The following is a 14,713-nucleotide window of genomic DNA, read 5'->3' on the forward strand; positions in this document are numbered from 1 at the left end:
AAGATTTTGTTGGGAAAACCCGCATTTTCCGAGGAAAATTTTCATCTGAGCAGATCGGAAAAAACACGTCTCTATGCAGAATTTAATCATGGTGAATTTTTATTTGGGAGTTTTTGTTGTAAAATTAAAATCTTCGGAGTTATAGAGCAATAATTGAAAAAAACACGATTTTCGGGCACCATTTTGTTTATAAAAAAAGTAGCACACTATCTGAGGACTTTGCATACCTATATTATTAATATATAGGATCTTATAATTCGATTCCAGCAATAAAATTGCTGGTAAATAACTTTTCCCAAAAATGGCCTATTCTCCGATAATCAGCCCAGACTATCATACCAATCGTATTAGAGCGAGTAACGACTATTGTATCTACTTTGATTACTTTGATTACTCTGATTACTCCGTACTTCGTGAAAGTCGTTATTATATCGGAATACCTATACAAAATACCAACCCACTGAGAAATACGATTCTCGATATGATTACCGGTACTCAAATACAAAAGTAATCATAGTAATCAAAGTAACGAATACTGTAAATGATTAATTTATACAAAAGTAACGATTTGTAACGAATATTCGAAAGTAACTATAATCAATATCACTAATAAGAGGATCATCGATTATGCATATATATATATATATATATATATATATATATATATATATATATATATATATATATATATATATATATAAATAAAGGGTTGTCTACAGCTAATGCCGTTTCCCTTCCGTCAGCCAGGACTTCCATTTTTTTCGATCTTCCCAGTCTCCGTCTTCCAATCCTTTCTTAGACATGGCTTCGTCGACTTCATTTTTCCAAGATCTTTTAGGTCGTCCTCTTCTTCTCGTTCCTCTTGGGCTCCATTCTGCAACCTTGTTTATCCAAGTGTTTTCTGCTCTGCGTACGTGGCCGTACCATTTCAGTCTTCTCTCGTCTATATATTGCAGGGCATCTTTTTCCACTTGAATTCTTCTCCTTATCTCCTCATTTGTTATTCTGTCTCTTCTGGTGAGACCACAGCCTCTTCTCCAGTATTCCATTTCGGTTGCCATGTTATTTTTAAAGCCTCTTATCTTATTTGTAATCGTTTTATTTCTTCAGAGATGTTTATTATTTTGTTATTTTGTTGTAACTCATTTTTGGTAAAAATAAATCGTTTAAAAAAACCGGTCCTAATAATAATTGTATTAGTTCAATATAAATATAACCTTGGCAAACAAGTATTTTTATATGGAAATTACCTTAAATAGTCTCAATTTTCAGCCTAATTTTATACTGTATCTCATATCAAATATTAGAAAAAAAAGAACCTTAAAAAATGTTATTGCTTTTGACATATGAATTATTTATACAATACCTACATAATATTTATAACAAAATAAAACTCCGGGAAGTGATACAAGGTATATCTGCAGAACTTATTAAATGTGGGAAAAAATTAGCGGAATCCATTAATCTGTTCACGAAAAAATCAACTATGAAAATGAGATGTTGGGATATAATATTCCATATCCCTAACTTTTGACCAGCATTTTATTTTGGCCTTTATTTAATATCTTTGGATATGAAGGCTTCAACGTGAATAAAGATTTTTTTAGAATAAACCGCTTAAGTAGTACAAGAAATGTAGTATTGCATGAATAATGTCAAATAATGAACTTGAATACAGGGCAAACTGCCTGTATACAAACAAGGACAGTGACACCACTAAACGCGTTGTTACGTAGATTTAAAACTGGACTAATTGGCTTAACACAAAAATTCGGTTGTTTGATCTTGATTTTAAAGAAAACATGGTGAAATTATAAGTTGTCTGTTGCGAACATTTGGAAGTATGTAAACGCATAGTAATCTATTATTGAAATACTGTAGTATAGTATAGTATTTTATACATGATGTAGTAAAAAACTGAGTACCTGGATTCGCTATATAATATAATAGCTAGGTAATAGCTAGATGGTAAAATAAATAAAAGAGAGGTACCTCTAGGAATAATTAAAACAATCGAAAATATCTACCAGAACTACATAATAAAACTAAAAGTAGAAGAAGAACTAACTGACCCAATTAAAGCTGGCAATGGGATAAGATAGGGGGATTCCTGAGTCCTCTGTTGTTAAACCTGATAATGGATGAAATAATATAAAAAAATAAGAATAACCGAAAGAAAAATTTAGTATGTTAATTTTCCCACAAAAGACAAAATGCATTTTGTAGGCTGAAAGGCAGAATTTTCAGAACAGTCATCAGACTGATAATGGTATCTTCTTCTTAAAGTGCCTATCCGTTCCGGATGTTGGCGATTATCATGGCTATCTTGACTTTGTTTACCGCAGCGCAGAACAGTTCAGTGGTAGTCGTGTTATACCACTTTCGTAAATTTTGAAGCCAGGAAATGCGTCTTCCTCCCGGTCCTCTTTTACCATTTACCTTCCCTTGGAGAATCAGTGGGAGAAGGCCGTAACGTTCTTGATTTTTCATTACATGTCCTAGATATTTTAATTTTTTTTTATGGTTATGAGTAGGGAGCGGATTTTATGCTAAATGCATATTGCTTGCATATTTCGCATATTTGGGAACTTTACCAAATTTTGCATATTAAAAAAAACGTGCATATTATGTGGCTATTTAAAAACATTTTTGAACAAAGGAAAAAATTCTAAAATTGTTTAATTCGACACAAAATATTGCCCCGCATATGCTGTCATATATTTTTAAGAACTACCTGAAGTCGGCTCATTCACTACCTTTGAATGCATACGGCACAAAGTGCGTATAGTACGCCGTAATAAAATTATTGTAGGATATTAAGTACCTACCCTATTGTTAAGAGAATATTTACACCTCTAAACATCGTTTTACGATCCTCTAACGGAAATTTAAATATGATTTAGGTAAACCAGATCCCGTAATCAGTAAATTAGTCACCTTTAATCGGTCAATGCGAATGTTTAGTTTTTGTGTAAAAGTACTTCTGTTTGTGAATAATGTGAACCTATCCCCAGCTTCTTTACACCAATGGAAAATTATTCTGCAAAGCATGTAGTAAAATGGTGCGTTTAAGATTGCTTTCTTCCTCTTTTTTCTTTAATAAATAATATTTGGCTGCTTCCTCGACATTTTAAGTTTAAACAGTTTGAAAAGTATGTGTTATTGTCGTAGATACCATCTCAGCGAAAATTTTCGGTTACACAACACGTAGGGACAGAACTACATACGTCAGAATGCAAGAAGCTGAGCGAATCGAAAGTTAATCAGTTAGCCATTGACAGTAGACAATCGTTGAAATGAGCAATATAAATTTATTTCGGATTTATACGAGGCGATGATTTGTGCAAATATACCTTTGAAAAAAACGGGAAAATCCTATGTTTAAAGGGTTTTGGAAATATATTCCAAGAAAAGTGTTCCTGATGAAAATGCATTGAGAAAATTACGTACAATTATAATAAATGATACAACGTATACAACGATACCATAAAAAAATCAAGAGGATAGTGGAAAATCGATACATTTATTTTATTGTAAATAAAGATGTGGTTTCTGAAAATGCGCATTTTTTGAAATTATTGTGCATATCTTGCGCATATTTCGTAATTTTGTACTGCATATGTATGCAAATATTTCATCAAATTTGCTCGCATATAAATCCGCTCCCTAGTTATGAGAATTTCACACTCTTTCCCCATTCTACGCTGGACTTCCACATTAGTAATTCGGTCAACCCAGAATATACGTAAGATGCGCCTATAACACCACACTTCGAAAGCTTCGAGCCGATTCATAGATGCAACAGTTAGTGTCCACGCTTCCATTCCGTAGAGCAGAACTGTGAATATGTAGCATTTCAACAGACAGTATTTTGTTTTTAATGATATGTCTCGACTGTTGAAAATGGGTCTCATTCTAACGTATGCTGCTTTCGCTTTTATTATTCACTGTTTAATTTCTGTTGAGTGGTCCCATTTGTACCCAGATATGTATATTGCTCAACTCTTTCGATATTCTGTTGGTTGATTGTAAGTTGAGCGTTTAGTATTGGTTTTTTACTAATTGTCATAAATTTGGTCTTCTTTATGTTTAGAGCTAGTCCGTATCTGTTGCTGATTTCTCTTATACGATTTGTTAATATCTGTAAATCATTCAGATTATCGGCAAAAACTATGGTGTCATCTGCATATCAATGTTATTCAACCATTCTCCATTTATTAACACTCCTTTCGCATAACCGTCTAAAGCTTCCTTAAATACCCATTCAGAGTAAATATTGAAAAGTAGTGGAGATGCAATACAGCCCTGTCGTACTCCTCATTCTATTGCACTTTTATCAGTTAACTGGTCTTCTATTTTGATTATAGTATACACTTCAGAAACACGTGCTGATGCACAGAAGACAAAAATAATGCTAGAAACAGCAGATATGAAAAGCCTTCAAAAAATCGATGATAAGAGACTATGAGACAGAGCTAGGAGTCCCAGAAGAGCTAGAAGTAGGTATATATATACGGTACATTCCATGTCAAATCACTCAGGCAAAAAATTTTGGATCTCCGATTTGTCTGAAAATTGGTATATAGCTTCTGCGGGACGTAAAAATAAGATATTTAAGGTCAAAAAATCTTCTTCTTCTTTTTTTCGCAAAATGTTATTTTATGCGATTTTACAGTGATTTGGTGTTTATTTGAACAAATTTGCATTTTCTGTCGTAAAGTATCGATGAAAAACATAATATTTTAATAGAAAGGACTCAAAAATGTCATTATATGGCATTATAACAAGTTATTTTGAATCAAAACAAGTTTTTGATCAAATTTTATAGTGTAAAAAACGTTAAAATACCGTTTTTTGCATTTTCCTCCATTCCCAAAATACATTATCATCGATTTGGCTGAAAATTTGCCCACAGATAGCCAAAAGATAGGACTTTAAGTGGTTAGAAGGATTTGAATTATATTACAATACAAAAAAGTTACATGCAGTAATATCAGACTCAAAAGTATATATTAGTCCAGTCAGGATAGCATTTGACCTTGAATGCCGAGCTGCCCAAAATTTTATTTTTCTGATCTTTAGGGAAGTCAATAGTAGCCTAAATTTAAAATCACGAATGAATTCCTCCGTTACGTTAGCAGCCATCTTGATTTTAAAGGATAACCTGGTTTGCTCAATATCTCCGCCATTTTTAAATTTTCGACAAAAATGGTAGGAACTGAAATTGGTCGTGTGCTAGCTCATTTTAAAGGTTATTCAATTCCCTATTCATTTGTGTGTATTTTGTACGCACGTAAGAAGTTATACTTCTATTATATGATTTCAACGAAATCAATATAACAGTTTATTTATATTTTATTTAAATATTAAACTAATTTTAATACTTACTACTTTCCAAAAATTTTTATTAAAACAATACGAAAAATTAAAAAAATAAAAGAATAAAACACATGCAAACACATTGAAAAATGAAGCCAAAGAAATTATTTCTGAACAATTGTTGAGAAAATTTTAACTAAATACGTATTTTCTGAACAAAAAATATAATTAATATACTTACAATCATAAAATGTATAAAAAAAAATAAAAAAAAAATAAAAATTTGCATTGGGAATTGAACCTGCGTCTATCAGGTTTTTATTATTTTGAACTCACCCCACGCAGAATTTAACTACCGAGACATGTGAATGAAGTGGAAAGATATACCTAACAATTAAATATTTTAAAAATTTTTTGACAGTTGCTTATTCTGTTAGTTTAATCAAATAAGTAAAATACGACAAAATACAGACTAAAAAAGCAATATATTAGATGGAGATTTTTGTTGGTAATCAAATTATATAAATCAAAGCATTACCTACTAGCTAGGTAGGTACATTTTCCAAATAGGTATTTACCTAATGTAATTTTTTATTACAATACTGAAACATTTACAATAAGGTACGTACCTGTTGCTTTTAAAAACTATTTAAAAAGTCACTACAATTATGAACTTGCTTTTTGTTACTGTCCTCACAACAATAAAAACTAATATACACTACATTTTGTTTATCCAGAATCTCCATTTGAACAATTATTGACAGATGATTTTATCACCCAATCAGATCCCTCATAACGTTGCATACCATACTGTCGGTGTGCGCATGCACCCAGCAAAATAAAAATTTACCCTCGTGCCTAAAGAAGTATAACTTCAAAAACTTTTTTGGACACCCTGTATAGATAATGATCTTAATGTTTATATTACTGCATAGAGAATGGAATAACTGAGCTAGCTAACTGAGCTAGCTAACTAATAATGAGCTAGCACACGACCCCTATTCTCATTTAAAAAAATAGTCGATTACGTCATTACGCCCAGATGGATGACGTCACTAGTACGATATATATGTCAAAAAATCATAATTAAATAATCGAATAACTTTTGTATTTTACATTTTTTTCTAATTATGTAAATAAAGCAGTTTAGAGGGGGGTCAAAATATAGTGAATAACCGTATACATTCATTGGGGCCGACCGACCGGTTCTGTCCCGTCGTACAGCTGACCGACTATAATAACTTTTATTTATATTCAATTTAGAATGTGTGTACTGATTTTCAGCCTTATTAAATGGAAATAATTACCTTCGTAGGAAAGCAACTTTGATACCTACTCAGTAACCCCTGTTCTACGTTTCGCTTGACCGACCGCAGTATGTTTCTCTACACGATCACAGTAATCAACTGTGAAAAAACTAGGTTTAGTATATTCAGAGAGGAAAATTAAAGGAAAATGTTGAATCCGGAGGAAAACACTGTTTCATCTGAAATATTTGACACTGACCAGGTTAAAATTATGAAGAACTAATGAGAGCAGCGGAGAATAAAGAAAAAGTTGCCTAAGTAATCACCAACATTCTTCATTTTTTGAATAAGACATCGTAAGACAAAAAATGAAAACGAAAGAAAAAACTTGGGGCTCGCGGACAACCACCTCCACATAGCATTGATGGTTTCAGCCTTCAACAGAAGATAGAATTTGAAAAACTAAAATCAATGATTTTTCGTCCAATGCGTCCAAAAGTAAAAAACGTTTATTAAATGAAATTGAAACATGCAGAAAAATAACTTGAAATGCAACTTTCAACAAGGATATTCTGGGAAAATACAGTTTTTATTTCTATTTGATTCAGAGTTGGACCACCATCTCCAGAGAGCTATTTCTGCCTCCTTAGACAGAAATCAATGGAGCTATGTAGCCACAACTCTGAACCAAACACCAACAAACTGTATTATTTAACTGAAATTACCACGAACGCAATAATTCCAGGAACAAAAACAAAGGACTGAACAGACCAGGAAAGAGGAAGAATCCACTAGTTTACATTATACTTATAGTTCCACAAAACTTTATTATTAGGTTTTTTTTATTTTATTAATAGCATTTTAGTAGTAATTTGACTGCAAAACTTGTGTAAAGCTTGTACATTGGGAGGAGCCATCTTGTGGACCTAATGGTTCCTCCCAATATACAAGCTTTACACAAGTTTTTTAGCACAAAATGCTAAAAATAGCTTAATAACTTAAAAAAACCTAATAGTTTTGTGGAACTATAAGTATACCTAATGTAAACTAGTGGATTCTTCCTCCTTCCTGGTCTGGTCAGTCCTTTGTTTTTGTTCCTGTATTTAAGCTGATGATGGATCGTGATGAGCCGAAACGCGTCCTTGTATGACCTTTTAATATAAAAAAAATTGTGGTACTTCTTCGGGTTTCTTGTACTTCATTACCTCGAGACCACATTTGAGAAATATGGATAGTTCTCTTCATAAACAATAGACTTTTAGTTAAAAGAAACTGCTTTCGGGCAGCATCCTAAATCCCTGGCTTTAACAATTTATAAGCACAGAGACGACGTATATAGAAGAAAGCGGAAAGACACGATCACGTATCCACTTTCTTTTCGTTTAGGAAAAGGTCCGAAAGACTCTTTCATTCAAGAACTCAAAATCTGAGTAAAGATGAAAAGGATATTCTGATTAATTAAATCATAATCTGCTACAAATACTTTCTCACCTATTGTTCACAGAAGACTCGTTCTATGAATTAATTATACTTGCAAATAGTGTAAATTATCTGCATTTTTCGATAATTTTATAACTTTTCATGTTTTTTTTTAATATAAACTGAAAAATGACTCATAAAACCAGTTAGTTGAAAAAAATATATATAGCGAATGATAATATGAGACTTAAATTGATATTTTTAACGGTTATGATGTAAGAAAAGAATAAAATTAGAATTATTGAGAAAAATTTGAATATTATTCTGTCCATCATCCGTAAACAACATTTTTTTTACATATCTACTAGCTCGACAAATTTATTTTAATGGTTCTCCGGATTGGTCGGTAGTGGTAGGTTAGTGAAGAATTCCGATCAGAGAAGTAAATATTAAGAATGCACAAAGAAAATATCTCGCTGTCTACGATTAATTACAAGAAAATTTAATGAAAAATTCCTCTTAGTAAAAGGTATAGATATTTATTAAAAAAAAAACCTTGAAAGGGCCACAAATATCACAGAACGTTTTCGGTCTCTAAAAAGAGCATCATCAGTGTTACAGGCTTGATATGCTGAGCCACCCAAAAATACAGAAGTTAAAATCTTTTAAATGCTGATTAAATGTCTTACATTGTTATATTAAATATTAAATCCAAAGGATGGATGTAATCCCTAAATATAAGGTCCTGGGGCACTATATGACTCTCACGAGGCACGTGGGTTGCTAGGTGAGAATTAAGTCTTCACATTGAGAAAGGTGAATGGCAACTAATGCAACTGGTATGTTGCCATATTTAATAATGTTTAAGCTGCCACCCACCTGCCTCTTGGCAGTTTTAACATTTAATTTAAGCGAAAAGCAATGTTTATTTATCAAATAAAAATTTTATTTCTGTTTTATGACAGCAGTAAAATGTATTTTATGTATGGAATTAAATAAATTACGCACACTCGTCTTTTTGTGTCAATTAATTTAACCCTCGTAAAACGGTGCGGGGTGCAGGTGCACCCCAGACCTCGTTTTTCTTACCTATCTGTTTTAATATTTTTTTTTATTTTTGTCCATTTTTTTATTCGCATTAAATTTAATTACAAACGCATTCCACCCATTACAGCACATAAAACTCTTTGCGTTTACGTGCTTTTTTGGAAAAATGACTGTAGGATGCAAATGTTGAAAATTTCATATTCTGAATTGGACGTTTCTGATGTTCCACCTGGAGCTAACAGAGCTACGGGACAAGGTCGGTGTTACTTATGTCAGAGAAAAAAAGACCGAAAGTCCCGTGATAACTGTATTGTGTGTAGAAACTTTGTGTTACTCACTCTGTGAAAAATTTCATGTTTGTCTTGTAATGATAATAATTTGTTTTAAAGAAGAAATGAGTACTTTGTTTGTACAATTATGTTTCATAGCATAATAAACAAGTCCTAATTATCTTTCAAATCAATTTCCCCGATGTTCACATATAAAAAATGGATATACAGATGGGGTGCAAATGCACCCCGCACCGTTGTTTATGTAAGGATCTAAGCACCGCCTTACGAGGGTTAATATAAAAAAAATTGGGACACCCTGTATAAATATTTATGTTAATATTTATATTCATGAATAGAGAATTGAATTGCCTTTTAAATGAGCTAGCACGCGACCCCTATTCTCTTTTAAAAAATCATCGATTACGTCATCACGTCCAGAAGGATGACGTCACGAGTGTGATATATATGCCAAAAAATCATAAATTAAAATCAAAAGTCGACCTGTTTCGGTAATTTCTAATAATGTTTATTTATCTAATAATGAGTTTATGCGATACTTTATGGACGCACTGTATACGAGTGAGTATATCTGTAGGTATAAATAAATAAAAATAAATAATATTTATTTCTTTTTTATTTAATGGCGTTTTTTTATATAATTTTTGTTTTATTTGTTTCTCGGGTTAGGGTCAAAAAAGACATTCTTGTTTGCTAGGTTAATTGCATATCTATTAAAAAATTCGACATTTCTATAAAAAAAAATAAAAAAATAACAACAAAATGTACCTGTGTATCTATAACAATAATAGTGTAGTACTTATGTTATGAAATAAGAAATTTATGACTATGAGTCTGCAATCAAACACAAACAAGTCTGGCTAATTGGCTCTGCCAAAGACATTTTTCAGAAAAGAAAAGACATTTCTATTCCTGTTTTTCAAGCAATAAATTGAAATATAAACATACAATACTTACAATAATATTAGTTGCAATAAAAACTTAGACACCATAATTAAATAGATGTCTTGTAATTTAATAGGTGCCGAAATCAATGAGGGTTTGTAGCGTAATAGTGTATGTGTTATAGTCCAAGCCCGAATTTCAGGCACTCCTAGGTTTGACTAGGTAATCCTCAGGTCTGACTGACGGTCTTAGTCAAAGCCCGAAATAAATTACAGTTTCGGCCTTTGACTAGTCAAACCTAGGAGAGACTACGTTGGTCAGGCAAAGGTCGAAATTTAACTTTATGAAATCGGAATTTGACTAGTCAAACCCCGATCAACTATTAAAATGTAATTTGTTAGATTAGGTTTAGTAGAACGTCATTTTTTAATTGTAATATTTATTATTTTTATATTGTCGTAATTAAAATAAAAAAAATAGTGTTTATTCTCGCGTGTTGAGGCATTATGTCATTTAGAGTTGCACAATACGTTAAGGCTAATTTACACTTTGAGAAGTAAAAAGTACAAGTAAGAAGTGACAAGTGACAACTGACAAGAAGGTGTTAAGTGAGAAGTAACAAGTAAAGGTTCACACAGTGCAAAGTTCTTTCTGACAAGTTCAAAGTAACCGCGTCAGTGCATAATGGAGGAAGAACAACGTTTACAAATATAAGAACATTATAGATCTGAGGATTTACACTTACATGGTTTTGAAGAGCACTTCTTATTGCACTGGTATTTTAAAAATCACTGTCCTCCAAATTTAGAATCTTTTGTACTAATTTCTCTTAGAGACAGCTTAACGTCTGGAATATTTTCGAAATTAGGAAAATTCTCTTTGCATTCTCTTATTTGATTTCTTGAAAAAAATGTGTTTATTGTTCCTTATTTCGTACGAACTCTATATAAACCGTCAAAATTATTGTTTTATCTTGTATGATGTATGATAACCAAAATATTTCGAGCATCTCCTTGGCACCCGTTCGAGCATGCGTTGTGCACAGACAGAAAAGATTAAAATAAATAAAGGAAATGCAATTGAAGGTCTTCATGCCCAGGTTAATGCTATGAAACAATTAAGTGAAAAAAAATGTCCTCCAATTTCGATCGGAAAAACTGTAACAATACCTATCAGCTTTGATAGAGCCAAAGAGGATGCTCGAAATATTTTGAGTAGCATACAAGATAAAACAATTGACGGTTTATATAGAGTTGGTACGAAATACGGAACAATAAACACAATTTTTTCAAGAAATCAAATAAGAGAATGCAAAGAGAAATTTCCTAATTTCGAAGATGTTCCAGACGTTAAGCTCTCTCTGTCTCTAAGAGAAATGAGTACAAAAGATTCTAAATTTGGAGGTCAAGGATTTATAAAATGCTACTGAAATAAGAAATGCTCTTTCAATTTACGTAAGTGTAAAACGTTTTGTGCAACTCTATATGCCATAATGCCTCAACATGTGAGAATAAACACTAATTTTTTTATTTAAATTACGACAATATAACAATAATAAACATTAAAATTAAAATGACGTTTTATTAAGCCTAATCTAACAAATTACGCCATTTTAATAGCTGATCGGGGTTTGACTAGTCAAACCCCGATTTCATATAATTAAATTTCGACCTTTGCATGTCCAACTTAGTCTCTCCTAGGTTTAACTAGTCAAAGGCCGAAACTGTAATTTATTTCGGGCTTTGACTAAGACCGTCAGTCAGACCTGAGGATTGCCTAGTCAAACCTAGGACTGCCTGAAATTCGGGCTTTGACTATAACATATGTATATCAAAGGCTAACCGATTTCAGCACTCTGGTGCCGTAGTATAGGAGCTTCTGTAAAATATGCTTACCGGAAACTTAAGATGTCAATGATTAATGCGAAATATTGATCTTACTCTGATATATGATACAATGCAATAGACAGTATAAAACCTCTGGAAAACAATTATTGTTTTTTTTATATTTTGATAGTATCTACTTGTACAGAATAATTAAATAAAATTTAGCGATGACACAAAATAAAATTTCCAACGACAAAAATTACCAACTGCTTGTAAAAAAAAATAAGAGATCACATTAACAAGGGTTGTACCCCAAAAGGAATTTGTTTATTGTTATAATCAAAGAATAAAGTGAAATTTTTTCATAAAAGTAACAAATAGAAAAATATCTTCAGTATTATTTAATAATCCTATTAACACTAATGAAAATATAAAATTCTGGTAAAAAAGGCAAACCCAAATTAATATTGAAAAATACTGATACGGTTTTGTACCCATTTATGACAAATAAATGAATGAAAAAGAAAAGCATTCTCGAAATGTGTAAAATATTTAATTTCTTAGCTGAGTGCTTTCGGCATAAAAAGCCATCTTCAGAGCTAAGGTCAAAACTGCCACTACTAAACAGGGATCCTACTTTTTTTTTTGAAAAATTGAAAAGTTTTTTTTGAAAAAATTGAAATAACATCTACAAACGGCACATTTGGGACTATATTTTTAAGCACTTTAAAAATATTTTCTGTTCTCATTATTTTTTTAAATAAATATTACTGGAAAATTAAGATGACAATGAATAATGATGATATATATGTATATAATATTCAAAGCTTACGCAAATGTTTTGGACCAGCTTCCACATTTCCAATAATTAACCCGAAGATCGAAACTGTGATCAAGGTTGCCCACATTGTTATTCGTTATTCGGTTATTTTACAGAACGAGATCTTGAACTACTGAATTCAGAATTATCAAAATCCTTTATATACCCTCCTTCCTCATAGTTATACAGGGTAATTCTCTTTCTCATCGACTATATCAACAAAAAACTTCAGGGTAAAGTAGTACCTATTAGCAAACAATATATTGAATGAACGGGGTAACCCATAGTTTTTATAAAAAAATAAATACCTACTGGATATGTAAGCAGAAGCTTTTCTTTTGTTTTTTTAATTTTTTTTGCGTGACTAGCATCTATTTTACCCTCTTTGTACTTCTACGCATCAAATACGCAGTAGGTTAAGTATTAAGAAACACAAAATATCTAAGAATAAAACAATGAAAACTGCTATTTTTTATCCAAAATATATTTTACAACATCCCTGTACTAAAAAAATCTATTATTTATACTATCATTATTACACACAATTAAATTATATTTATTAAAATACCAAGGGTATTATAAGGATAATAACGCTTGAGGTATATACGTTGACCGAAAGCGTTATTATCTATAATACCCGTGGTGCCTTCAACGTTTAATGTCCGACTAAATTCTTCTTTATATGCAAAAAATTTGAACGGATTTTGAATTAGTTAGTTTTCAAATAAGTACATTTAGCAGCAATAGTCGTGACGTAATTGTGGTAACCATAGATTTACTTAGGGTTTTATTTGTCAACTTGACAGTATTTAACTAGTTATTTAAATTTAACACCCAAGGGCGCTATTTTTCAAAATAACGCCCTAAGGCATTATATCATATTTAACTGACTTCGAAATCACGTCATTATTTGTCAAATAATATACATCTGGGATCATAGCTACGAAATAAGAACTTGTATTGAAAAAGCCAGAAGCTCTTTTAACAGTCTTAAGAAGATTCTGTGCAACTTGTCTTTAAGTATCAATGTACGCATAAGAATTCTTAGATGTTACGTCTTTAGTGTCCTTCTCTACGGAGTTGAAAGCTGGAGCCTGACAGAAGATGCCATAAAACGGTTAGAGGCGTTTGAAATGTGGTGCTACCAACGTATGTTGAGGGTCTCATATATACACCACACAACTAATATAACTATTCTCCAGAGGCTAAGAAAAGACAAAGAAGTGGTTAACACCGTAAAGAACATAAAATTGGCTTACTTCGGCCACATTATGCGTAATGAAAAATACCGACTGCTACAGTTGATTCTACAAGGCAAGATTGAGGGCAGGAGAGGCCCGGGACGTAAAACGTATATCCTGGCTAGCCAATCTTAGAAAGTGGACTGGTCTAACGTCAACTGATCTATTTCGAGCTGCCGTCAATAGAATAAGATGGGTCAATGTGGTCGCCAATATCTCCAGAAGATAGGCACCTTTAGAAGAAGATACCAGTCGGACATTAACAATATTTTTAATTTTCAATTAGTTTTGCTTGGTTTCCTTTTTATTTCTCTCTTTCTCCCTCTCTCTGTCTCTCTTTCTCTCTCTCTCTCTTTCTCTCTCACACCCACACTATTGAATTTACTTCCTTTCGAGTCCCTTTTTATAGCCTGGTTATCATAGTTTTTTTCGTTGGTTTGTTTTTTCCTACACGAGTCGTGAACTCTCACTGACGTTGAGGCTTTCGAAATATGGCTTTATCGTCGAATCCTGAAGATATCTTATACCTACTACGTTACTAATCAGGGTGTTTTATTAAGAATACAAAAAGGAAAAGAGCTGTTAACCACAATAAAAATAGCCAAAATGGAATACCTCG

General features: G+C 32.1%; 1 protein-coding gene across 4 annotated transcripts in view; it reads right to left on the reverse strand.

Moving 5' to 3' along the window:
- LOC126886344 (circadian clock-controlled protein daywake-like) overlaps positions 1 to 13,028 on the reverse strand; it is a 90,040-nt gene extending 77,012 nt beyond the window's left edge. For all 4 annotated transcript variants that reach the window (XM_050653241.1, XM_050653225.1, XM_050653239.1 and 1 more), the window contains exon 1: positions 12,866 to 13,028. In XM_050653241.1, the coding sequence (XP_050509198.1) occupies positions 12,866 to 12,941 (76 nt within the window). In that variant the 5' untranslated portion in view covers positions 12,942 to 13,028. The remainder of the gene's footprint in view (positions 1 to 12,865) is intronic.
- Positions 13,029 to 14,713: the final 1,685 nt, after the last annotated feature.

The sequence above is a fragment of the Diabrotica virgifera genome, chromosome 1, assembly GCF_917563875.1.
Source record: "Diabrotica virgifera virgifera chromosome 1, PGI_DIABVI_V3a".
Classification (NCBI taxonomy): Eukaryota; Metazoa; Arthropoda; class Insecta; order Coleoptera; family Chrysomelidae; genus Diabrotica; species Diabrotica virgifera.